We start from the raw sequence: 26,784 nt of genomic DNA, 5'->3' as shown, positions 1-26,784 counted from the left end.
TCAACTCCCTTCTTCGCGCCTCAGCGCAACTAACCTCACTCCCCCTTATCCCTTGATGACCTTGAGAGCGACTTTGGTGAGAAAAACCAAATCATCAGATGTGAACCCCCCGCCCCATCATCCACTCTCTCAACCTTCTCCTCCATCGTTAAAGAAGCAAACTCCCACCTGCTTTAGAAATCTCTACCTTTGCCTCCAGATCCCATCCATTGTGTAAATTTGTAATTTATAAATCTCTTGCACCCATTCTTCTCCCGTCCCTGACGGCCATCTTCCACTGCTCCCTCACCTCTGGCTCATCCCCCTCTGCTTTCAAACCCACCGGGGCTTCTATCTTAAACCAACCAATTCTTGATCCTCCTTTCACCGTCTAGCTACTGCAGAGAATTTTTGTTCATCAACCAGGTTTTACTTGTAATGTTTTGTACCTTACATCAGGAAATGGTTAGGATTTTTTGCAGTACGCTTGTGAGTGCTAAGGTGGCTGATGGGGCGATAGTAGGGAATTATATTTGGAGGAGGTGGCCCTAAAGGAGGACGATAATAATAATAATAATAATAATTATGGTATTTGTTAAGCGCTTACTATGTACCAAGCACTGTTCTAAGTGCTGGGGTAGATACAGGGTAATCAGGTTGTCCCATGTGGGGCTCACACGTTTAATCCCCATTTTATAGATGAGGTAACTGAAGCATGGAGACTTTAAGTGACTTGCCCAAGGCCACACAGCAGACAAGTGGCGGAGCTGGGATTAGAACCCGCGGCCTCTGACTCCCAAGTCTGTGCTTTTTCCACTAAGCCACGCTGCTTCTCTGAAAGTAGGGGAGTTTCATGCAGGGGAAAATCATGAAGAACGGGTTCAAAATGGGAGAGTAGCTAGTGAGGAGGTTAGTTTGGAACTAGCAAGCTGGTGTCTAGGAAAAGAGAAGTCCCCCAAGTCCATTAAATACTGGAAATTCCCCAAAGACAGGAACCATGGCTATGACTGCTTTTTAACCATCGATAAGGGAGGGTGAATGGGCTAGGTGCCCTGAGTTCCACATTTCAAGGGTGGTGTCCAGGAGGAGAAGAGAAGGCTTAGGTAAGAAGGGAGACCATTATTGGAAAGCTTCAAAGCTCTTGGATAGAAGATAGTATTTGATGCCAAGGGAAGTGGTTTGCCATGGCAGCTTTGGAGGAGATGGGGTTTGCTAATCCTGGGACAGGGAACTTGAAAATGCTCAAGTAACCACTCCACTTCTAGTTTTACCATTTACCCCAGACACTTGACTCTCCCCGAATGGAGAAAATGATTTTTTAAGGAAGCTCATTTGTGGTTGGAAGCTGTGGACTGTGAGCTCCTTGCGAACAGGGATCGCTTCTGCCAGCTCTTATACTTTCCCAGGAGCTTAGTACAGTGCTACACACACTCAGTAAATACCAGTGATTGAGTGACTTTCCGTTGCCCCTCTGGGATATGGGAAAGCAACAGAGCCCATGCAGGGATGGGTGGAAGCCAGCAGCTACCTTGAGCCCTACAGAAATGGTTCCCCTCTGTCCTTCCTCTTTCAGGCCACCAGAAAAAAACTGCAGGAAGCAGAGCTGAAAGAAAGAACACAGTCCTGGAGTCCTCTTCCTACCCCAAATGCCAGGCACACACATTAGCTCCTGTCTCCCTTCCTGGCCTCAGCTCATTTCAGCAGGTTGGGCCTGGGCTTTTCATTTTTCAAGCCCCCCAAAAGGTCACGTGACCCACTTAGTTACCTCTTTGTGAAAAAGCAGATAATGGCACAGATGGGCAATATAATCGTTGATGTTCGTTACGTAATACTCCCGTTAGAGCTGGGGCTTTGTGCTTCTCAGGGAAGAGGTGCAGAAAATACAGGCAATATCTTTGTGGGGTTTTCCTAAGGACTGTACCAAAGGGTATGAATGAGGCTTGTAAAAGTTGTAAAAGATGATCAGTGACAGTTTAGTTTTTATTTTCTCTTCAGTTGTGTGAATAGATCTTGTGCAGACACTAGGTTCTAGCCTCGAGCTATCATCCTTTGTGTTGGAGCTGAACCTTTCTGTGTGTGGCATTGCATCCTATCTGGAATTCTGTAAGGATTCTCCAGTGTCGGCCTTTGTTGCCACTGTCCTCATCAGAACACGCCTTCCTACAGTCCCTCTCTCAGAAATTCTCCATCCCCTGCTGGCTCCTGGCTCCCTCCGATTCCAGTCTTCAGCCCTAAACCTTCCCTTCCCTGACTGGTGTTTTTCCTTGGTTTTCTATTTGTGCCTCCAAGTCCCTCCTCTCATCTCCCCTGGGAATCCCAAATGTGTCTCCCAATCCCATATTCCACATCTCTCCCAGCCCCCTTGAGAACTAGAGTAGTCGAGGTGGAGTGTTTCTGATTAGATTTTAAATTTCTTCTATGGTCTTGTCAGTAGCTCTCCCCTAAGCGTGCATTTCAATTCACGTTTATTAACGGGGACTCGCCTCTTTGAGAAACGTGTCGCTTGAAGTAATGGAATGCTTTCAAAAGCCACTTAACTACCCACAAACCAGCCACATGGAATTTACTTTCATGAAAATTTTCCAGACTCTTTGCATCTTGGTTCAGCCCCTCTTATTTCCCACAGTTATGCTTTCTCTCACTTATTTTTATTAGGCTTCTGGGACTATTCCCAGGGTGATGTTCCCTGATGATGGCTCTCAAGCCAAACTTCGGGGGCTCTTAAAGTCCCTGTGAGCGTTAAGTCCCGCTCTCTCCCGGGATTTTTCACATTTGGTATCCTCCTGCAGCAGACTGCAAATCCTTGTGCTTCCTGTTGCCTGCTAGTTTAATGCAAATCTCAGAGCAGTAGCATATTAGCCCCGTGCAGAAAAGAAAATGTACCTGGGGAGGAGAAAAGTCAGCCCCAGGATCCTGTGGGGTTTGGGCTTCAGGTGAAATTCAGCGTGTCAATCTGGATTAGAAATGGTATAGAACTGTTTGTTAGGCACAATAGTGATTTCCTGGTACAGGAGAGAAGCAGTTTGTAAAGCGCCTGTAGCATCTCCCATCAGAAAGGAAGGAAAATGAAAGGTTCGGCAAGAATAAACTAAGCTCTTGGGTAGGCTGCCTAGCAGTTGTAATGTTAATTAGAAGCAATAATGCCACAGGGAAGAATAGATTGCATATATTCTCCAGACAGTTCACAGGGGAAGTTAAGGCCTTTATTTCATGCAAATATTGCCGTGCAGAAATAATGACTCGTGCTATTTTTAACAAGCCATAAACTACTTTTTAGTGGTTAACGTTACTTAGGTAATTTTTCAATTAATCCGTGGAAACATGGTTTGGTATACAGTGATAAGAATGGCACCATTAAGCCCCAGGGTATTTGGTGGTTCTGGTGTGGTGTGTGAAGATAGCTTCATAAAACACCTGTGACTCCTCTGCAGCTCTCCAGAGCCTCACACCCCCACAGCTCTTCCCTGTGAATGCCGCTGCTTCCTGACCTCCTGGGAGTGGGAATGAGGGGTGTTCCATTAGCTTTCTTCCTAACTAGTCCAACTGTTTTGCCCCTTGACTAAGTGCAAATTGAAATAGGACTTGTGGCTGCAGAGTGCATGCTCGCTCTCTTTCTTTTTCTCTTCCTCTGTTTTTCTTCCTCTTTCTGTTTCGCTCTCTCTCTTTCTCTCTCTCTCTCGTGATGCACACTTTTCAACGGGGAAAGATCAGGAAATTGAGAAACAGTGTAGCTTAGCGGAAAGAGCTTGAACCTGGAAGTCAAAGTTGAGTTTCTAATTCCGGTTCCGCCACTTACCTGCTGGGTGACCTTGGTCAAGTCACTCCTTTCCGTCGTTCATTCAGTCCTATTTGTTGAGCATTTACTGTGTACAAAGCACTGCATTAAGCACTTGGGAAAGTACAGTACAACAATAAACAGTGACATTTCCTGCCCACAACGAGGAGACTGACATCAATACAAATAAATAAAATTACAGATATCTGCATACTTCTGTACCTCACTTATAAAGTTGGGGTTAAGATTGTGAGGCCTATGTGGGACAGGGACTGTGTCCAAACTTGTTATCTTGTGTCTACCCCCGTCCTTATTGCGGTTTCCGACACATAGCGCTTAACAAATATCTTAAACCCCACCACACACCCCCCCACAAACTTTACTGTGTAAATCTGGATTCACCCTACACATCGAATCCATTTTATACTTTCAGTTAAGTGTTTGGCACATAATAAGAACTTAATGAATACCACTATAATTACTATAGTTTGCCTTGTGCTGTCTATTTTCTCAGCACACCCTCTTGCTATCTGTCATGCAGAATTGAGAGCTAGCTGCAGTTTTGAAACCTGTTACGCTGATGAGTTCCTCGGGCTTGTAAGTGATATATCGGCTAAAACAATAATACTGTAAAATAGACCTCACTTGAAAGTAGGTGTCCATTTAAAGAAGTCTGTCTCCAGTTTAGGATTTGGTTTAGAGAAACACCCATTAAAGGCATACACTTTTTTATTTTCTTGGGCAGGTGACTGACTTTCAAAGGTGTTTTCCCCAAGGGGATCTGGTTCCCATCCAAGGTGATGTGTAAAGATAAGATGATCTGCTGTTTAAATAAACTAACTTCAACCTCCCCTTCAAGTTGCATAACTACAGTAATAAGTTTCTTGCAATTCTTTGATCAGAAAATGAGACTGCTTTGTCATCCTTTTTGTTAATGACTGAGCCTGAAGCTATGGTATAACTTCATAAATCTGGCTTTCACAACTCTAAAAGTTTCCCCAAAAGCCCTTTTTAATGTATTGTGTGTCATACTTTTTTGCAGAGCTGGGGAAAATTAAAACTATTAGATAAGTTTAAAAAAAATCCACAAAAAACCAACACTTCAGTCTCTCCCACTCCAGTCCCTTCTGCATGCTGCTGCACAGATCACCTGCTCAGCTCACATCTCTCCTCAAAACCCTACGCTGGCTTCTGGTGTCTCTCCACATCAAAAAACATTCTTCCCCGTTTGCTTCAAGGCTCTCCGCCGTCTGACCGCACCTTACCTGTCTGCTCTCTCTTCACCTGTTTATTCCCCGGTTTGCTATCTTTGTTCCTCCCAAGCCAACCTTGTAGCTTTACCTTGCTTTTCACTCTCCCACCTCCTTGTCTGTGCTCACGCTGTTCTTCCAGCTTGGAACTCCCTCTCTCTCCACACCAGTCAGACCACAGGCCTCCCCACATTGGAGAAGGAGATGTTTTAGGGAGGTCGTCAGCTAGCCTTCCTGGGTTCATTTCCCCTAGCATCTTGAGCCATTCATTCATTAATCATTTACTGAGCATTTACTGTGTGCAAAGCACTGTACTAAGCACTTGGGAGCATACAGTACAACAATCAATCAATCAATCGTATTTATTGAGCGCTTAGTGTGTGCAGAGCCCTGTACTAAGCGCTTGGGAAGTACAAGTTGGCAACATATAGAGACGGTCCTTACCCAACAGTGGGCTCACAGTCTAAAAGGGGGAGACAGAGAACAAAACCAAACATACTAACAAAGTAAAATAAATAGAATAGATATGTACGCATTCCCTGCCCACAACAATCTCACAGTCAAACCAACCCCATCAGCCATCTTCATCATTCAGGTATACACTGTACTCATTTATTTGGGTCACTCTATGTTTGTCTCCCCCAGGATTATATAAGCTTCTTGTGGGCAGGGAAAGTCACTTATTTTGTACTTCCCAAGCGCTCAGTACAGTGCCCTGCCTGTAGCTGCTACTACTGCTACATGGGAAGTGCCGATAATTAAGAATTAGAGCTGTCCAGGATAGGGCTTTGCCAAGTCATGGGGTCTTCTTCTGTGACAGGGATCATGTCTGCTATCTCTCTTAAACTCTCCCAAGGGCTTAGTATAGTGCTTTGAACCCAGTAAGTGCTCAATAAATACTACTGATTGATTGGGAGGTCCAGATCTTACTGCTTTTAAGTACTACTACTAATAATTATGGTATTTAAGTACTTACTATGTGCCAGGCACTGTACTAAGCACTGGGGTGGATACAAGCAAGTGGGGTTGGACACAGTCCCTGTCCCACATGGGGTTCATACTCTCAATCCCCGTTTAACAGATGGGGAAACTGAGGCCCAGAGAAGCAAAGTGACTTGCCCAAGGTCACACAGCAGACAAGAGGCAGAGCTGGGATTAGAACCCATGACGACCTAACTCCCAGGCCCGGGCTCTGCTCACTATGCCATGCTGCTTCTCCCTTTAAAGACTTTCAGTTGAGTAAAATATTTAAGGTCCCAGTACCACCCAGGTTTGTCAATCTCCTGAAAGTCGGCTCGACCCTCTTTTAATTGTATTTTGTGCATCATTGTTTATCTGTCCCAAGCACGTAGTACAGTGCTCTGCACACAGTAAGCGCTCAATAAATACGACTGATTGATTGATTGATCTGTGCCTCTTTGGAGAGTTGCATTCCTTAGATGTCTGAATTCAGGACAGGCATTAGTTCTGGACTGCTGGTGGAAATCTTTGGTTCTGTTTAGGGCTTCTTGGTTGTAGACCAAGGCTTTCTTCAGCCTTACCACCAGGTCGTAATGCTGTGCCGACTCTGTGAAGCGATTCCTGATCTTCTAGATGTTGCCATGTGTATGTTCCTTAAGAGCACAGTCATCAGCAGGCAGCGATTCCCAAGTGGCTTCTTAAAGGCATTTGATGATAACGTGGAGTCTCTCCTCATACACAGGGTAATGTGGCAGGAACAAGATGACCAGCCACGAGGGCAGAACAAACTCAGAATTCTTGGCCTTCTGTGCATTAATGCTTAGATACCCCTATTTCCTTTTATTTTCCCCGTCTCTCCCAATTTTCCTCCTCAGGAGTTCTCCTTGCTGCTCCTCTTATCTGTCCCCCAGCTCCTCCGTTCCTCCTTCTAGGCTGTACGCTTGATGTGGGCTGGAAAGGTGTCTGTGATATGGTTAAACTGTACTTTCCCAAGCGCTGAGTACAGTGCTGTGCACACAGAAATCGCTCAATAAATTCAACTGACTCCGATATATGGGCATGTCTACATATGGAGTGTTCGTCCTTAAATGTGTGGAGATCAGCAAGGGGGGAAGGAGTGGAAGTCTGAGGCCTCTGACCCCCCTCCTGTGAGTCCTGGCTCGATGGGGCTATTCTGGCTGCCCCCTGATACTTCTCCATCCAAGGGCTTTTTTTGTTGCCACCAACGCAGGCAACATGGTGAAGGTGGGTGCCAGTGACTTCAGGCACTGCTGCGTGGCCCAGCCGTGGTGCCAGGCTACTAGAAGGCACATTCTGTCTTCGACTGAATTGCCACCGAAGCAGCCGCAGTCTCAGCCCATCGAGCCTGCGTGGTCTTCCTAGACGGATCAGCAGGAAGCAGCGTGGCTTTATAAATAAATAAATAATAATGGCATTTGTTAAGCGCTTACTATGTGCAAAGCACTGTTCTAAGCGCTGGATATCTCAGTGGAAGCTGTGCAACTGAGAGCATAATGAATGAACTGTTAATGGAACGGTTTTTACCTGCAGAATTTCCAACGTGGCTCCTTTTGAATCGGCATTACCGTCTTAGCCATCTATGAAAATGTTTATTTTAAATTATTTTCTGTTTCCAGGTAACTTGGATTTTTACTCCAATTACAAGTGAAATAACGAGTCTCGATAGCGCAAATATAGATGACACTTTAAGTAAGTATCGGGAAATTTGTTCTTCTGTTTGATACGTCAGAACAGGTCCTTGAAGAATTCTGTTCTATCTGGTCAAATTCACTACAGTCCGTTTTAGTACCTGACCTCTGATCCCCTGGCCTAGTCCAATCAATCAGCGGTGCTTGAGTCGTTACTGTGTGCCGAGCACTGTGCTAAGCACTTGAGAGAGTACTGTAATAGTACGAGTTGGTAGACACAGTCCCAAGAGGCTTACAATTTACTGACTAGGTGAAAGTACCTAAAGGTGGGGTGAAAAGAGAAGAAGGTTGAAGATTGCCCTTGGCTGCCAATCTCCCCTTCCCTGTGCCGATCCCAGACGAGAGTGGGGCCGGTGGCGTGGGGGGGTCCCCAGCAGAGCTCCACACCCAGTGAGGACCCTCAATCAGTCAATCAACTGTATTTATTGAGTGCTTACTGTGTGCAGAGCACTGTACTAAGCGCTTGGGAAGTACAAGTTGGCAACATATAGGCCAACAACAACAGGGAACAACAAGTTGGCAGGACCCTCAGCTCCTGAGTTACCTCAAGTGAAGGTCGGATTTGGAAGAAGGAAGATCAGGCTTTGATTTATTTATGTATATTTGTAGTGATCCCCATTTAGTCCTAATTGTGTGGGACTTCTGATTTAGACAGAGGCATTGGCCCTGCCTGCCTGTTTGAGCACTCTGAAGGCAATTGAGCCAACTTTCAATTATTCATGGTAATGGAAGTGAAAGAAAATGCCCAAACCTCCCTTAGACCCTTGGGAGGGGAAAAGAGTTGCAAAGAAGCTAAATTGGACTGATTAGAGTTTAACCTTTTCTCTGTGCCGTACCTACCAGAAAGCAGAGAGTTGAAATAAGTCAGATCAAAACAGCAGGGAAATAGTAATACTAATGATGGTATATTTTAAGCCCTTACTATGTGCAAAGCACTGTTCTAAGCGCTGGGGAGGTTACAAGATGATCAGGTTGTCCCACGGGGGGCTCACAGTTTTAATCCCCATTTTACAGATGAGGTAACTGGGGCACAGAGAAGTGAAGTGACTTGCCCAAAGTCACACTGCTGACAGTTGGCGGAGCAGGGATTTGAACCCATGACCTCTGACTCCAGAGCCCAAGCTCTTTCCACTGAGCCACGCGGGATGTGGGGGTCTGCAGAGGAGAATCAAAGGGGGGTGCCTGGAGAGGCCACTAAGGGGAAAACAGCTCCTAAATTAGTAATAATAGAGACTCAGCTCGTATCCTTGCATTTAAAACTGCCTTCCAGTAATTATCGACTTGGAGGTAAATGACTCTCACAACATGACTATAGTATTTTGTTAATGATGTGCATCTATCTTTACTTCTATTTATTCTGATGACTTGACACCTGTCCACATGTTTTGTTGTCTGTCTCCCCCTTCTAGACCATGAGCCTGTTGTTGGGTAGGGACCGTCTCTATATGTTGCCAACTTGTACTTCCCAAGCGCTTAGTACAGTGCTCTGCACACAGTACGTGCTCAATAAATACGACTGAATGAATGACCCTTGTTTTGCTTTATTTCAGACCATGCAGATGTTGCTCTAGTTAATTTTTATGCTGACTGGTAAGTGGTTTTACTTTTGTATATCCTATTGGAGTTCCTTTCATTCATTCATTCATTCATTCAATTTTCATAGTCTAGAGGCATTTTTTACGATGGATTTAGGAGAGGATGATAACCAAAGCAGCGTGGTCTAGAGGATAGAGCGTGGGCTCGGGAGTCAGAAGGATCTGGGCTCTAATCCCAGGTCCACCACCTATCTGCTGTGTGACCTTGGGCGAGTCACTTCACTTCTCTGTACCTCAGTTACCTCATCTGTAAAATGGGGATTAAAGACTGTGAGCCCCATGTGGCACAGAGACTGTGTCCAACCTGATTAGCCTGTATCTATCCGAGCGCTTAGAACAGTGCTTGACACATAGTAAGCACTTAACAAATAGCATCATTATCATTATTATATATTATTATTATTATTATTATTGTATATATGTATATATGTTTGTACATATTTATTACTCTATTTATTTTACGTGTACATATCTATTCTATTCTATTTATTCTATTTATTTTATTCTGTTACTATGTTTGGTTTTGTTCTCTGTCTCCCCCTTTTAGACTGTGAGCCCACTGTTGGGTAGGGACTGTCTCTATATGTTGCCAATTTGTACTTCCCAAGCTCTTAGTACAGTGCTCTGCACACAGTAAGCGCTCAGTAAATACGATTGATAATGATGATGATGATGATTTTCTCCTCAAAAACTGGCCTTCCCCTAAAATTCTTTGGAAATCTGGGAGACTTCTGACTATTGCCTTACAAGTTGTTGCCCAGAACGGTAGGAATACAATCCACTAGTCCCCAACCATCACTTTTAAAGCTTTCTCTAGCTTCAAAAAAGTGCCAGTTTGGCGGTTGAACACTGAATGGAAAAGAGTGAAAGTTTCTTCTTAAAGGGGAGAAGAAACTCCTCCACGTTATATCCTGGTTCCACCAATTGGCAAACTTTAGTATAATTTACTCATTTTTTTTTTTCCCTTCAGTCTCCTGAGTCCAACTTCCCACCTGACCAGCGTCTGGAAGTCTTCTGGGAATATTCATTCAGTCAGTCAGTTATATTTTTTGAACGCTTACTGTGTGCAGAGCACTATACTAAGCACTTGGACCGTACAGTTCAGCTACAAATAGAGACAATCCCTGTCCAACAACGGGCTCACAGTCTAGAATACCAAGAGAGTTCAGCTCTCTGCTCCCACCTCCATCTTTACGTAGTCTTTGGTGCCATCTAATCTCTTCCTTTTTTAATAAGCGTCTGTTTCCCTATCCATGGAAGCTAAAATAATTCTCTTTCCTGAAAGGTGGTTGCTACTACTGCTGTTCCCCTGTCTCCTTACCTCCACCATACTGGCTTAAAATAGGTCCCACTTTGGCAGGAAATAGGGGTGGATATTGGAGCTTCCTCCCCTCAGGCTTTTCATCCCTGGGCCTACTAGAGCCCCAATCTGTTCCTTTTAAATAATACAAACTACTTTCATAACTCAGGCTAGGCTTTACAAGTTCTTGACCATCCTAGAAGAATAGGATCATTCCTATTCCAAACACTCCAGAACCTGGAAGGGGAAATTTTTTTAGCAATTTAAAGGCAGTTTGGTTCATTTAGGGGTGGAGCCTGATTCCTGATTAGCATGGTACATTTAAGATTTTGGATTCTGGTAGCTCATGGTCATTTTAGAGATGGATCTTGTAAATGCTATTGGAAGTTGTTCGAGCAGCGTAATTCTGACAATGTAGCTTACTTCAAACAAATTTCCTCCTTTTCAAGAGGTTAAAGTGGTTGAGGTAATAGACGTCAAATTCCCCTGGAGTATTCAAGAAATGTTTTTTAACTTGTGAAAAGGCACCCGACTCAGAGACTGTTCTCTCCCAACTTTCCTGTGGTAGACCTAAGTGATCAAAAAGTTTTTTTTCTGTATTCATTAGCTGGGCAGTAATCTTAATATTTTTGCTTTTGTCTTAAATTTGGTGTCCCTCCCCGTGAACAGGTGTCGTTTCAGCCAGATGTTGCATCCAATCTTTGAAGAAGCCTCCAATGTCATTAAGGAAGAGTTCCCTAATAAAAATCAAGTCGTCTTTGCCAGAGTCGATTGTGATCAGCACTGTAAGTCTCTCAGTGGGAAGCCTTGTCGGTCATTTTAAATCCTTTTTGGTTATGCCTTTTTGAAAACACGAAAAGGGCTTTAGCCTCAGCCACAAGCCATGTGCATTTGAAGCAGAAGAGGGAATTGATGAAAGAATTGTTCTCCCTGATGTTAGGGCTTGGCAGAGCACTGTAGTAAATGCTTGGGAGCATCCAACAGAGTAAATCAATGGTATTTATTGAACGCTTACTATGTGTAGAGCAGTGTACTAAGCACTTGGGAAAGCACAATACAACAGAGTTGGCAGACACGTTCCTTGCCCTCAATGAGCTTACAGTTTAGCAGGGGAGAAAAGCTGACAAATATTGTACTCACCCAGGCTCCAGTTTCTTGGACCAGCGTTATGGAAAAACCTTCCCAGTTTCATTTCATAGCAGCCTGGAACCTGGAAATCAAAACCTGGAAATCAACAGTTGCAAGATCTGTTGAGGGGGAAGGAAGGTCTGACCCAACAAGAATAAACTTCCTCAAGCAGGAAATAAATAGGAAGAGAAGAGGATCAGAGAAAAATGCTAATACAAAAAGGCATCCGAACAACTAATCTAAGAAAAAGTCTTAGGCCTTCTATCTATGTATAACACTATACGCCCCAGGTACTCATATACTAGAACTTTAACCTTTTTGCAAAAATACCCAGAGAAACACCCATTCCCCCCCCACCCCCCCCAACCATTACATAATTTGAAGATGGCCCTACCCATGGTGAATTTTGGGCCTATTCATGGTGAGATTTTATCAGCATGTAAGAATGTGACTGATAAAACCAATCCATTGCCGGCAATCCTCTCCCTGTGGTTTCCTCTGCTGTGGAGGAATTAAGAAAGGAGAGGGAAGAAAGCCGGAAAGTAGGACAGCAGAGACGCTAAGGTGACCATGCTTGTTTTCATTCATTCAATCGTATTTATTTTGTTTGCCGATTGAGGGTCAGGTCCTTTAAAAGAAATTACAGGACTAACTCTGAAAGTAAGAAAATCCAGTTTTCTTTCAAAATAGAGCAAAAAAAAATTTTTATCTTTAAAGTTCTGCTTGTGGCCCACTCACCCAGTCCTCTCCCCACTGGTCTGGCCCCCTTCGTGGCTCATGTGCACTCCCACAGATTATAGAGAAGCAGCGTGGCTCGGTGGAAAGAGCCTCGGCTTTGGAGTCAGAGGTCATGGGTTCAAATCCTGGCTCCACCACGTCTGCTGTGTAACCTTGGGCAAGTCACTTAACTTCTCTGAGCCTCAGTTACCTCATCTGTAAAATGGGGATTAAGATTGTGAGCCCCACTTGGGACAACCTGATCACCTTATATCCTCCCTAGCGCTTAGTACAGTGCTTTGCACATAGTAAGTGCTTAACAAATGCTATTATTATTATTATTATTACTATTATTATATGGGGCCATGTGATGCCTGTTTACTTGTTTTGATGCCTGTCTTCCCCCCTTCTAGACTGTAAGCCTGGTATGGGCAGGGATTGTCTCTTTATTGCTGAGTTGTACTTTCCAAGCACTTAGTACGGGGCTCGGCACGTAGTAAGCGCTCAGTTAATACAATTGAATGAATGAATGTGCTTCCCATATTGGTTTCACAGTGGGCACCAGGGAAAAGTTAGCCTAAAAAAAAATCACCTAATAAACCGTGGTCACTCTCAAGAGAAGAAATCTCTTATGAGACTGGCAGTGTAAGCCCTTGGGTGCGTACAATATTTGTCAGCTTTTTTCCCCTGCTGAACTGTAAGCTCATGGTGGGCAGGGAACATCTCTGCCAACTTCTGTTGTATAAGCGTGTGAGTATCATAAATTCCATCCCCCACAAAAACACCCCTTCAGACACCAAGAGAAAGTAATCATCATCATCATCAATCGTATTTATTGAGCGCTTACTGTGTGCAGAGCACTGTACTAAGCACTTGGGAAGTCCAAGTTGGCAACATATAGAGACAGTCCCTACCCAACAGTGGGCTCACAGTCTAAAAGGCAGTCTAAAGTCTAAAATAGCAGTGGACCACTTGTAAAAGCATCAGGCAGGCATGTACCAGCTTGCCTGAGAACCAGCGTGGCCTCGTGGAAAGAGCACGAGCCTGGAATTCAGAGGACCCGGGTTCTAATTCCGACTCTGTCCCTCGTCTGCCGTGTGATCTCAGGCAAGTCACTTCACTTCTCTGCACCTCAGTTACCTCATCTGTAAAACGGGGATGGAGACTCTGAACCCCGTGAGGCACGACCTGGGTCCAACCTGATTATCTTGTATCTACCCCAGTGCCTAGTACAGTGTTTGGCACATAGCGCTTAGCACACCATAAAAAATGCCATTTAAAAAAAAACCAAAAAGCCAAGCACCAGAAGCGCCTGGCTGTGAATGGCTACATTGTCGGCTGTCTTCCTCTTCCACTTCCTCTCTGTACGTGATGGAAACTTTCACTAGGCCAAAAATGTGGTGATTGATAAAATGTAAGCATCGCAATGGGACCAGTGTGGGTTTAAACTTCTGCAAAAAAAAAAAGTAAAATAAAATAGTAATCATGGTATTAGTAGAAAGTTTACCATATGCTAAGTACCGGGGTAGATAACATTAGAAACAGATCAGACAGACACAGTCCCTGTTCATTGTGTAGGAAGGAGAGAGACTAGACATTAAATCCTCATTTTACACAGAAAGAAACAGAGGCTCTGAGAAGTTAAGTAACTTGCCCGGAGCCACACAGCAGGCAGGGGGTGGAGCTGGGATTAGAACCCAGATCTACCGGCTGCCAGTCCTGTGCTCTTTCCTACTGCTTCTGAAAACAAAAAACAAAAAAAATCTTGAGTGGTGTTTCTTTTCAGTGTTGGGGCTGAGAGGGGTGGGGAGTCAGTGGAGGATTAGTATAGTGCTCTGCACACAGTAAGCGCTCAAAAAGTACGATTGATTGATTGATTGAGGAATAGGCTGAAACGGGAGCTAGTCGGCAGGGCAGAAGAGGGCCGGAACGGGGAGGAGAGAGCCATTAGGGCCTTCGAGGCGGAAGAGGAACGACAGGTTGGAACGGGGAACGTGTCCCTCCTGCTGCCGGGGCTTCTGCTCCTGTTCTGCCCGTTCTGTGCCCCGCAGCAGCGACACTGCTCCGGGAGGGGCAGGAGGAGAGAGGATTGGTCAGGTGGAAATTGGGAAGTCACGCAGGTGGGAGCAATGAATGGCAATGGGCGCTGTCTTAGGAGTCCAATGGACACGCCTGGATTTGTACAGGTCGTGCCCCGGTCCCTCCCATTGCCTGGGGCAGCTCGGTACACATGGGGAAAGGGTAGAGAGTGAGGTAGACGGCTGTGGCCCAAGTCTTACAGACTTTTCCAGGTCTTTACTCCAAGAGGCCTTCCCTGACTAAGCCCTCCTTTCCTCTTTTCCCATTCCCTTCTGCTCCCTTTATTCCCCGCCCACCCACCCCCAACCCCATAGCACTTACGTCCAGATCCATAATTTATCTACATTCATGCCTGTCTCCCACTCTAGACTGTGAGCTCCTTGTGGGCAGGGAATGTGTCTACCAACTCTGTGGTACTCTTTAGAGCACTTAGGACAGCGCTGTACACACTGTATGCGCTCAATAAATCCCACTGATTGCCTCGCGCCCATTGTCCCCTTTTCCTGACCTTCTGTCTCCCCCTTTTAGACTGTAAGCCCACTGTTGGGTAGGGACTGTCTCTCTATGTTGCCAACTTGTACTTCCCAAGCGCTTAGTACAGTGCTCTGCACACAGTAAGCGCTCAATAAATACGATTGATTGATTGATTCTGTCTCTCCTCTCCCCCAACCCCCCCAGACTCATTTCAGTACGAAGCAGCGCGGCCAGTAGAAAAACCATGGTCTTAAGAGTCAGAGGTCCTGTCGCCAACTGTGCCATTTGCCTGCTGTGCGAACTTGGGCAAGCCACTTAACTTCTCTGATCCTGTTTCCTCAGCTGTATAATGGGGATTCAGTACTTCGACTGCAAGCCCCACGTGGGATGGGGACTGTGTAGAACCCAATTAACTTGTATCTGCCCCAGCGCTTAGAACAGTACTTTTATTTTATTTACTATTTAAATGGTATTTGTTAAGCGCTTACTTTGTGCCAAACATTTCTCCCTCTCCATTCCCCCATCTTACCTCCTTCCCTTCCCCACAGCACCTGTATATATGTATATATATTTGTACAAATTTATTACTCTATTTTACTTGTACATATCTATCCTATTTATTTTATTTTGTTAGTATGTTTGGTTTTGTTCTCTGTCTCCCCCTTTTAGACTGTGAGCCCACTGTTGGGTAGGGACTGTCTCCATATGTTGCCAATTTGTACTTCCCAAGCGCTTAGTACAGTGCTCTGCACATAGTAAGTGCTCAATAAATACAATTGATTGATTGATTGATTGATTCCACCAAGTGCTGGGGTAGCTATAAGCTAATCAGGTGGGACAAGGTCCCTGTCCCAAGTGGGGCTCACAGTCTTAATCCCCATTTTACAGATGAGGTGAGTGAGGCACAGAGACGAGAAGCAACTTGCCCAAGGTCACACAGACAAGTGGCGAAGGGGATTAGAACCCAAGTCCTTCCGATTTCCAGGCCAATACACTACCCACTCAACCACGCTGCTTCCCTTGATTGAGCAGTGAATCCCGGGCTCAAAGCATCTGTGCTGGGATTAGACCCAGCTTCCCAATTACTCTCTAGGCCGTCATATTTTATTATTTTATCATTTATTTATTATTATTATTTTATTATTGTGCTTTGCACATAATAAGCGCTTAATAAATGCTATTATTATTATTATTTGGCAGAAACAGCCTACTTACTGGCGCTTATTTTCACTTGAAAGGTGTAAATTTAATGAAGTGCCAGTTGGCCATTGGGTGCGTGTGTTTTGTGATGGGGGGTTGTTTTTGCATTTGAAGCCAACATCCCCAAGGGGAAAACAAATTAAAGGGTCTAAATTGTAGATCACAGTACATCTTATCAGTCTGGGGAATTTGGCTGTGTGGGGTCTAGTTGGTTAACATTTTTCTAAATGTCACTGATTCCGCTGAGCTAAATGAAGTTCCCAAACCCGAGGTTGGGACTTCTTAGGGGAAAGCAAGAGAGTTTGAAGAGGCCATGAACCGCTGAATTTTTTTGTTTTGTGTTTTTTTGTGTGTGGTTCCGTCATGCCAACTCAGGGGCAATCCTATTAAGTGGTGCACGGCCCTGAGTGCTTTGCAGCACGTCATCATATTCTAACCCCCTACTTTTCCTTAAAAAGCACCCAGGCGTGACCAAGGTAGGAATGACATTTTCGAGGAATTTGCGTGTCTTTGGGCCAGTCTAGGCTGGGACCAGCCATTTAATAGTTTAAAAAAAGGCAAAGTCCACCTATAACACCCTGTAACACCTGTATATATGTATATATGTTTGTACATATTTATTACTCTATTTATTTTTTTAAATGGTATTTATTAAGTGCTTACTATGTGCAAAGCACTGTTCTAAGCGCTGGATTTATTTATTTATTTATTTTACTTGTACATATCTATTCTATTTTATTTTGTTAGTATGTTTGGTTTTGTTCTCTGTCTCCCCCTTTTAGACTGTGAGCCCACTGTTGGGTAGGGACTGTCTCTATATGGTGCCAATTTGTACTTCCCAAGCGCTTAGTACAGTGCCGTGCACATAGTAAGCGCTCAATAAATACGATTGATGATGATGCATTGGATCAGACACGACACAGCTCCAAAATCTCTTGTCAGGCTACCTGGAGCCAAGGGAAGCAACGCGGCCTAGTGGAAAGAGCCCTGGGGGGGTCAGAGGACCTGGGTTCTAAACCTGACTCCACTGCTTGTCTGCCGTGTGACCTTGGGCAAATCCCTTCTCTGTCTCTCATCTGCAAAATGGGGATTCAATATCTTTTCTCCCTCATGTACGCTGTGAGCCTCAGGTGGGACCCGATTGTTTTGTATCCTCCCCAGCACTTAGTACAGTGCTTGACACGTAGCAAGTGCTTAACAAATGCTATTATTATTAATAGTAATAATAATAATTATTGTTGTTGTTAATTAATCCAGCAGTCAGACGCCGAGTGGACAAGACCCTGAATTTTCCCTTTCTGTTCGGACAGGGCCGAGGTCCCTGTAAGGTAGCGCTCTTCCCAGCCTATTCATCCCAGTCTCCACCCTAGGGTGCACGTAGACTGTAGCCTGGAAGCTTATTGCTTATTGTGATGCCAATTTGTACTTCCCAAGCGCTTAGTACAGTGCTCTGCACATAGTAAGCGCTCAATAAATACGATTGATTGATTGATTGATTATTGCGGGCAGGGAACGTGTCTTATCAACCTGCTATATTGTACTCTCCCAAGCACTTAGCCCAGTGCTCTATACACAAGAATAATAATAATAATGTTGGTATTTAAGCGCTTACCATGTGCCAAGCACTGTTCTAAGTGCTGGGGTAGATACAAGGTGATCAGGTTGTCCCCCGTGGGGCTCACAGTCTTCATCCCCGTTTTACAGATAAGGGAACTGAGGCCCAGAGAAGTGGCTTGCCCCAAGTCACACAGCTGACAAGCGGCGGAGCCGGGATTTGAACCCATGACCTCTGACTCCAAAGCCAGGCTCTTTCCACTGAGCCACGCTGCTTCCGCGGCTCAGTAGAAGCACGCAATAAATATGACTGATTGATCGTAAAGTTTCAGAGCCTCATACCACTTTCCTTCCCTTCCTCTCTGCTAGCGGACATTGCACAAAGATACAGGATAAGCAAATACCCAACTTTAAAACTGTTTCGGAATGGGATGATGATGAAGAGAGAGTACAGGGGTCAAAGGTCAGTGACAGCAATAGCAGATTACATCAGACAACAGAAAAGTGACCCCGTTCGGGAAGTTCGCGACCTGGAGGAAATTGCCTCACTTGATGTAAGTCTCCGAAACTGCTTTGTCTCTATCATATGGCTTGTACAGTTTACATTTGGACGACTATACCAAGTTTGCTTTGTGGTAGAACTTTTGCATAAAATATATCCTAAAATATGTAAGCCCCTTGCCAAACATAGTTGAGTTGTGGGGTGCGGGGGAAGCTATTACTAGTACAAGCAGTTTTCCTTTATTTTTGTCTTTGGGGTGTTAAAATTTTCTTGTTACGATTCTGTGTGGCAAAAAGTAGCATTTACTCTGGTTTCATTAAACGAGCGTATTTATCATTATATTCCATCCAAATGGCTCTGTACCTGAATTTGTGTTTGGTCGTACCTCATTTGGACCAGATGGGCAACAGCCGTAGCCCATGAGGTCTTTTAAAATTGGGAAAATGTTGGAGGGAGGGGGGAAACTCCATTAGTACATTTTGGAGAAAGTCGTCCTTGAAATAAAAAATCCTCAAGCACATGCTTTATTTTTACAGCGCAGTAAAAGAAATATCATTGGATATTTTGAACAAAAAGATTCAGACAACTACAGAACCTTTGAAAGAGTAGCAAATATTTTGCATGATGATTGTGTCTTCCTTTCTGCATTTGGGTAAGTGTTTTGGGTTTTTTTGTTTTTGCTTTGTTTTTTAAAATGATATATCAGTCTGGTTAGCAGACCAAAATCACTTCTGTGTTCTTTTCAGCTATTTCTAAGGATTTCTGTGCCAAGAATTTCATTGTTTTTTCTCCTCCCCGTCACATGGTTATCGCGTTAAATTATTTCCTGCAAGGAATACAGAACCACAGAACTGAAGTTCAATTTATCAGATTGTAGAAAGGTTTGGGGAGAACCCATCCAGTTTTTGCTGCCTTTCATGCATGGAAGAATATTCTCATTCTTCAGGACACAGGACCGTATAATCCCGGCTCTGCCACATGTCTGCTGTGTGACCTTGGGCAAGTCACTTAACCTCTCTGAGCCTCAGTTACCTCATCTGTAAAATGGGGATTAGGACTGTGAACCCCACATGGGACAACATGATCATTTTGTATCCCCCCCAGCGCTTAGAACAGTGCTTTGCACATAGTAAGCGCTTAACAAATGCCAACATTATTATTATTATTATTAAGAATTTGAGTGCTAGATGTTTAGCAGTTGGCTTGATATATTAATAAAATTAATTAAAATTAAATTCCCCCACAGAATGTTTTCTTGCCCATAGTTTTCAACTGCTTCTCCCCATATGCCTGCAGGGAGTGTACCTAGATATTTCTCCCCTTCCAGACATGCATGGATGAGAATATATGTCTCTCTCACACACATGCATACATATATAAATTTTTCAGTTAGAGCCTCATCTGCCCCATTTTCCTGCCTATCTCCTCCTCCTCTTCCAGCAGTCATTCAGTGATATTTACTGAGCACTCACTTTATGCAGAACATTCGGGAGAGTAAGTTAGAATTGGTATCCATGAGCATTCCTTAAGGAGCTTAATATCTAGTAATGAAGAATTGTGGAGCCGACCGGCACCTACCTGCTGTCCTGAATAGCCCTCCCCGCCCTGGCTTGTGATCATCATCATCATCAATCGTATTTATTGAGCGCTTACTGTGTGCAGAGCACTGTACTAAGCGCTTGGGAAGTACAAGTTGGCAACATATAGAGACAGTCCCTACCCAACAGTGGGCTCACAGTCTCGCTAATGATTGATGACTAGGCTGGGAATGTCCACACAGATCTGGCAGGTCCCATTCCCCTTCCTCATTACCCCTGACCCCCATGCAACAGGACGGTTAGCCAGTACTCCCTGGGGTTATCAGATTCCTCATTCAAAATTTTAAACTTAGAGGGGGCTGAGGGGCCTGACTTTCTGTAGTTTTTTTTTTTAGCGAAGATGTCTATACTTGTTCTGGGCCAATGAAAGTGTGTGTGGCTGACAGGAGGCCCGGCCTGTGAAACCTGCTGGGAGCTGCACAATTTCAGATTCTGACCCCATGGAAATAAAACGCTTTCAAAGACTGACACCGCCCAGGCTGTTGTTAAGCTCATGAATCTATCTTAAACGTAGATAATGAGTTGTCTAGGGGGGAAAAGTCAGAGTCCAGAAATTCGCACAGGGTCTTATTTTCCCTTCACAGTCGGTTTGAGGATTGGCCTTTGGAGTGTTAAAATCTGAGGTGGTAGGAAATAGTCTGGGCCAGTTCATTCATGGGAAGGGTATTTTAAAATGTCATCTCCAGTCTGTATGACTGTATCAGGGCAAGGCCAAAATATTGTGTTTGCTGACTGGTTCACATCCATTTGTCTCAGCTGAGGCACACAGGAGGTGTATGGTTGTTAACTAGGTGCTTTTCCCTGTCTGTCTCTCTGCCACCCTCCATGTTGTGCACATTGGTGTTGCTTTTGGATTTATTCTTAGGTTGTTTTTTGCCATTGTGCTCTACAATAATTTATAGTCTCCCCTTTCTTAGCAGTTCTTTACCACAAATGCCTATCATTCATGAAGCACGGTGTTTCTAGGCAGCCATGGCTAGCTGATTTACATGCTGTCAGATCTTTGCTTGCTTAAGACAAGTAGGTGGTGGAACCAGTTCTCTGTGATGTATTTCTGGGGTACATTCCCCTTCATTGCTTTCCCGATGTCTTCCAGGCTTCCCTCCTTTCCCTAAAGCTCTCCAGCTCCTTTGCATAACAAAGACGTCATTTTTCTTCAGTTGTCAAACCGGCTCTGATTTTTTTTTTTTCTTATTTTACAGCCCAATAGTGTAATGTCTTTGAATGCAAAGGCTTTGCACTCCTTGTGGAGTCTTGCTAATTCATTTCTGGAGGGTAAATAGGAGTCGGGAGAGAATAGTTGGATTCTCACTGTTTAGGCAACTGAGGAACTGAGAGAGCAGCCTGGAAGACAGAAGAGGCTTTGCAAGAGACAAGGAGGTGGAAAAGGGGGAAAAAAAGCTTGAAAGGGAGAAAGAAAAGTAGCTGAAAAAGGAAATGAGTTGGGGTGGGGGGAGACAGAAGGGCAGGAAAGGGGACCAAAGAAGAGGACCCAGGGAAGAGGGATACACAGGGGCTGGGCAGCGAAAAGAACCAAAGAGGAGCGGGACAATCAATCAGTGGGATTTACTGAGTGCTTAATGTGTACAGAGCACTGCGCAAAGTACTTGGGAGAGTCCAGCAGCCTTGGTAGATACATTCCCTGCCCATAGTGACCTTATGGTCCAGACACAGAGAAACAGAGGGGACAGAGCATTAAGGAGCAGGAAGAGGCAGAGGAGGAACATCAAGGGGTGAAAAGGAGAATGAGAGGGGAAAATGACTGGAGGATAAGGACAGAAGGCAGGTATATAATGAGTTAGAAAAGCACAGAGAAGAGTTGAGGGCCATCAAGGGAGATGCAGGACAGTGATGGAAAGGGAAAGGAAAAGGATGCAGAGAGGAGAAAGAAACACTTTGGGCAAAGATCTGGTGTTTGTTTATGCATATACTTATTTATATATATAGATTCAGCAACACTGTCTTTTATTTCTGTGAAAAAGGTGGGGGGGGGAATATTTTGACATAAAAAAATCAGAAGTATTCCGGTATTTAAAATGAATGCAGTGAATTTTGAATTATTCAGATTGATTAACCAGTTTTATCAGGCCTTTCTTCTCTTCTCCATCACCTCCTGGCCATTTCACCGCCTGTTGGCACCTTTCCCAAAAGAGCAGGGAGAGGTGAAGTTCTCATCAGTTACTTTTCTAGTTTTAGGATCTGTGGTAAAAGCTGGGGCAAAAGGCATTCCCCCCCTTTTAGACTGTGAGCCCACTGTTGGGTAGGGACCATCTCTATATGTTGCCAACTTGTACTTCCCAAGCGCTTAGTACAGTGCTCTGCACACAGTAAGCTCTCAATAAATACGATTGAATGAATGAATGAATTAATTAGATCACTCAGGGGTGGTTAGATAAAAATGTTTGTACTTTATAGAGCCCCAGATTTCTTTGGGGTTTTGCTTTAGAAAATGCGTAACACACCACTTTCACAAAGGCTATTTTAACATTAAGCCAACTCTTTGAACCATGTTCTAACCTCCGTGGAGTTCATTTTTGAGACTTCAAATTCTGCTGGTTTGGTCTCTGAATTCCTTGAGCCTGGTGCCCAAAATCTCTACCATGATTAGTCTTTCAGTGAGTGGTTTTCATAAAATATTGGAGCAGTTGGGCATGACTTATATTTTGTGGGGCAAGATGAGCTATTTCTATTTCGATTCTGCACAGCATATTTCTGGGAGTATATTTTAATGATTGGTTTAAAGGACCCTTTCAGAGTCATGGTAATCATGATTGAAAAATGGGAAGTTAAAACTTGTGAAAATAGCTAGTGTAAGAGTTTTAAATAATTCAGGGGAAGTATTCGGCCTAATCTAGGTATTCATCAACGCTTTCGAAAGGAACCCTTCTACTGTGCACTTTTAATGGTTCTGAAAGTCGCGGGCAGGGAGCTTCTTCTTGGGTCTTATTCTCTTAAAGCCACTCAAGTGAGTCATACCACTGTTTTTTATCAACTCTTTGAGGCACTTAAAAGGCTATCTGAGCACTTCTTTGTTCTTCTTAGGTCTGTTTCAAAACCGGAAAGATTTAGTGGAGACAATATAATCTACAAACCACCTGGGGTAAGTTTGATTTGCAAGTCCCTTCATCCTGCCACTCCTCATTATGAACAGGGTGGGGGTGCCCAGAAATGACTTGGCTGAAGATCTGACTTTAAATGGCCACACTGAGCTACACTCTGCTGAGGTAAATCGGGCCCCCCAAAAAGAAAGTGAAGCAGGTATCATTGATTAAACCTGGATTTCCAAGAGCTCATCTATGAAGTCCAACCTGATCCAAAGCCGGACAGGAAATCGGCTTCCCATGTGTTGGTCCTTGGGCCAGATGAGAGCCGCTCCGTTGGGCCTCGGCCCTCGGTTTCCTATCCCTCCTGCTCCATCTGCTCCGGAGCCTCCAGGACTTAAAATGGGTGAGACGCCTGCATGGGACTGAGCAAACGACTAAGCTGCATTTAGCTGGTGAGATGAGAACTTAGGCGGCGGCAGTAGCAGCATCATCCTGCGTGTCCTGTCTGCCTTCAGCAGCCCGGAGGAACCCTTGTGGAGATGATCCCCAGCCGGGGAGGTGGGTCCTTGGGGCTGAGGAGGAGAGGCAGGTGTCCTGGAATGTAGTAGTCGGTTTCTTTCTTTAGCTTGTCTCAAAGGATTTGAGAAATGGAGATAATAGTAATAATAATAATGGTATTTATTAAGCGCTTACTATGTGCAAAGCACTGTTCAAAGCGCTGGGGAGGTTACAAGGTGATCCGGTTGTCCCATGTGGGGCTCACAGTCTTAATCCCCATTTTACAGAGAACTGAGGCCCAGAGAAGCGAAGTGACTTGCCCAAAGTCACACAGCTGACAAGGGGCGGAGCCGGGATTTGAACCCATGACCTTTGACTCCAAAGCCCGGGCTCTTTCCACTGAGCCACGCTGCTTCTCTTTCAATAAAATGGGCACAAAAGTTAGTGCCCTTCGGGCACTGGGATGTTTCTTTGGCTCTCGTTCGCCTTTCGTTGCTTGTCCAGAATGGGCCATCAAGAAACACTGTCTTCCAGTAGGGACTGTCTCTATATGTTGCCAACTTGTACTTCCCAAGCGCTCAGTACAGTGCTCTGCGCACAGTAAGCGCTCAATAAATACGATTGATTGGTTCCAGTCAGGGTAGTTTCACCCAAATCTTCAAGGCATAGACTATCCCAGGTGTCACCTACGGGGTGTATGCTGGCTGGCAGCAGACCCTGAGGATCTGGACTGTCCAAGTTAGCCCGGGTCCCGGGAGACAGGTGGTTTCAGGAATTGGAAAAGAGTGGCTCAGGATTTCCCATATCAATCTGGACTCTCGGGCCTTCAGAACTAAACTGAGGCACCAAAGCACCGACAGTCAAGGTGTTCTGGATTCTGGTTCTCATGCCCTTCTGGGTCTTCATTGCCTGGTTCCCACTAAAACTAAAAAAAGGTTTGAGCAGACACCTTCCTCTTCCTCCCACCCCAACCACCACCACCACATCTCTCCCCGCCTTTCCCCTCCCGAATCAGTCTTTTGCCGTCTGCTGTTGTACTTTTGCCGTTCCTACCCCCAAACTCTAATCTTCTTGGGCGCATTCTCTGGTCCCTTCTCCCAACTTGCTTCTGCTGCATCAACAGAATTCATTCCTGGAGAAGTGATAGCCCCAGATTTCTCCCTCTCAAGAATTACAGTGATCGGAGGAAGGATTGATGGTCATTGGATTAGTGGAAGAGAAGTTTGGAGACCCTGTGAGAGAGAACAGGGTCTCTTTATATTGGATTGCTGGTGCTTAAAGCCCAGGGGAACCAATAGCTTAATAATCTCTTCCAAAAGTTCTGTCCTGGTGTGAAACATTTCTCACTGTGGGAGCTAAAACACCTACTGTACTCAACACAATCCTTAGTTTTTTTGTGTGTGTGTGTGTTGTTTTTTCAAGCAGTTTTTTCTATTTATTTCCTCCATTACATATGGGTGTGCTTTACAGATTGCTTGGTTTTGATCACTGGGGCCAGTGTCCTTTCTGTTTCCCTATTGCAATGTCTGTTTTCTGTATTATTTTGGAGATGTTTCTTCTCACCTTTTCAATATTCTCCACACATCTCGCCTCTTGTTCCCCGCCCCCCTCCACCTCTACACCTTCCTCCCTTGTTGTCACCCAGAAACGGGGAGGTGAATTAGCAAGACACATTACAGAGGAAGCTTAATTCGTTTTAATCTAGGGGGGTAACTAAGTCATAAGGAAAGTCTGGAACCCTGCACCAAATTTCAGGACCAGCACAATACTCCAAAGATTGGGAAAATCAGTAGGAAAACATGAAGTTGAGAAGGATGGAGGTGGGCGTCCAGGCTCTGGAATTTGGCCCAATTTGGCTGTCGCCCTCTTGGCCCTGAACATCCATCCCAGTGCCCCCCTGCCCTCCCACCTTCTAATTCTCTGATGCCAGAAGAAGCCACTTTTGAGAAGCACAAGTAACCAAACCCTGGCAACTTCTCAGAATCATTCTTGGATCCTGCTCTCAACCAGACTTCCCCCTACAGCCAGCTTTTCAAGCTACTGAAAAGAAGCTGTGTTTTTCTTTTTTGTCTCCCTTTCCTTTCCTGTCCTGTCCTGTCCTTGAATTTTGCTGTGGAGATGGTAATGAGCAGTGAAATGAGGAGGAGGAAGGGAAGAAACCCAGGGTTTGGAAAGTCACTCACAGGCTAGTTGCACCATCCAACCCAGTATCTCCCCCCTACCAAAGAGGAGGTTCTCCTTGTGATGGTGATGTGGGTCTTTGGCGCCTCATCTCATTTTCTCAAAATCCCAATGTCTGTCTTCGGGGTCAAGGTGCTTATAAGCAAAACTCATCCATACCTCTTTTTTTTCCCAACAGGAAAATGCTCCGGATATGGTATACCTGGGATCCATGACCAATTTTGACCTGGCGTATGCTTGGACTCAAGATAAATGCGTCCCCCTTGTTCGGGAAATCACCTTTGAAAATGGAGAGGTACAGACCAAAAAGTGTGTCTTGTTCGTTTGCCGTCTCGTTAGCAAGTCTCTGACCGGCTGATGAGTGGGACCTAAATAAGATAGGGTGGAAAATCATGCTTTCAGTATAGGGCTCAGCAGATTTATATACATTTGCCTCAAAACAGAAGTATTTCGCTGGGAGGTTTTTCTTTCATCAGGTTGGTTCCATATTGTCAGTGAGCTCACTGTTGACACCATGGCTTGGGACTTCTTGAAATCATTTGAAAATAGTCCTTGGGGACAGTCCCTATCCTGCCCTCTGGCCTCTGTACCAGTAAATCTCTCTCGGTCTCTCTTTCACAAGACAGTCTATATGGGGCCTGCTACTGAGATGGAGTAAAAACTGGTTGTGATGGCTGGTCAGTAGGGGAGCATCCCTCTATTCTTGGGGTGCTTGGGACTTGGTAATGCAACCCAAATATATGCCAGAAGGAAGAGAGGCCTCGGGGTTATCAGGGCGACAAGCTCTCAGAGGGCCCCTTGGTCTCGCCGTGGTTGCAGGTGGAACAGGTGTTCCTCTGGAGATCAGCGGTATAAATTTCTAAGAAGGAAAAAGAGGTGGTTATCTGCTTTCAGGAATCGTGAGAGAGAACTCTTGTCAGGCAATATGGATTTCTGTCTCTTGGCTTTAAATGAGGAAACACCGTGACCAATATGTGGTCGCTGGAACCGGGGAAACTATTCTGGGGTTTTTCCCCGGCCCTGCCTTCCAAATAAGAGAAGTGGGCCGAGAGGTAGATAAAACGTCTGACGAGTGGTTAATAGAGGATAAAACCAGGGCCTAAAAGTCCAGAAGGACCTGGATTCTAGTCCCAGCTCCACCACTGTCTGTTTTGTGACCTTGGACAAGTCACTTCACTTCTCTGGGTCTCAGTTCCCTCATCTGCAAAATGGGGATTAAAACTGAGCCCCACGTGGAACAG

General features: G+C 44.8%; 1 protein-coding gene across 1 annotated transcript in view; it reads left to right on the top strand.

Moving 5' to 3' along the window:
- Positions 1 to 26,784, top strand: part of ERP44 (endoplasmic reticulum protein 44) — a 57,978-nt gene that overhangs the window by 24,441 nt on the left and 6,753 nt on the right. Inside the window, exons 2-8 of the mRNA XM_038770459.1 lie at positions 7,602 to 7,674; positions 9,224 to 9,263; positions 11,238 to 11,353; positions 18,090 to 18,274; positions 18,759 to 18,874; positions 22,863 to 22,920; positions 25,722 to 25,838. Of these exons, the coding sequence (XP_038626387.1) occupies positions 7,602 to 7,674; positions 9,224 to 9,263; positions 11,238 to 11,353; positions 18,090 to 18,274; positions 18,759 to 18,874; positions 22,863 to 22,920; positions 25,722 to 25,838 (705 nt within the window). The remainder of the gene's footprint in view (positions 1 to 7,601; positions 7,675 to 9,223; positions 9,264 to 11,237; positions 11,354 to 18,089; positions 18,275 to 18,758; positions 18,875 to 22,862; positions 22,921 to 25,721; positions 25,839 to 26,784) is intronic.

The sequence above is a fragment of the Tachyglossus aculeatus genome, chromosome X3, assembly GCF_015852505.1.
Source record: "Tachyglossus aculeatus isolate mTacAcu1 chromosome X3, mTacAcu1.pri, whole genome shotgun sequence".
NCBI classification, from domain to species: Eukaryota; Metazoa; Chordata; class Mammalia; order Monotremata; family Tachyglossidae; genus Tachyglossus; species Tachyglossus aculeatus.
The sequence above is the reverse complement of the archived record's forward strand: the minus strand, read 5'-3'. Positions and strand labels throughout refer to the sequence as shown.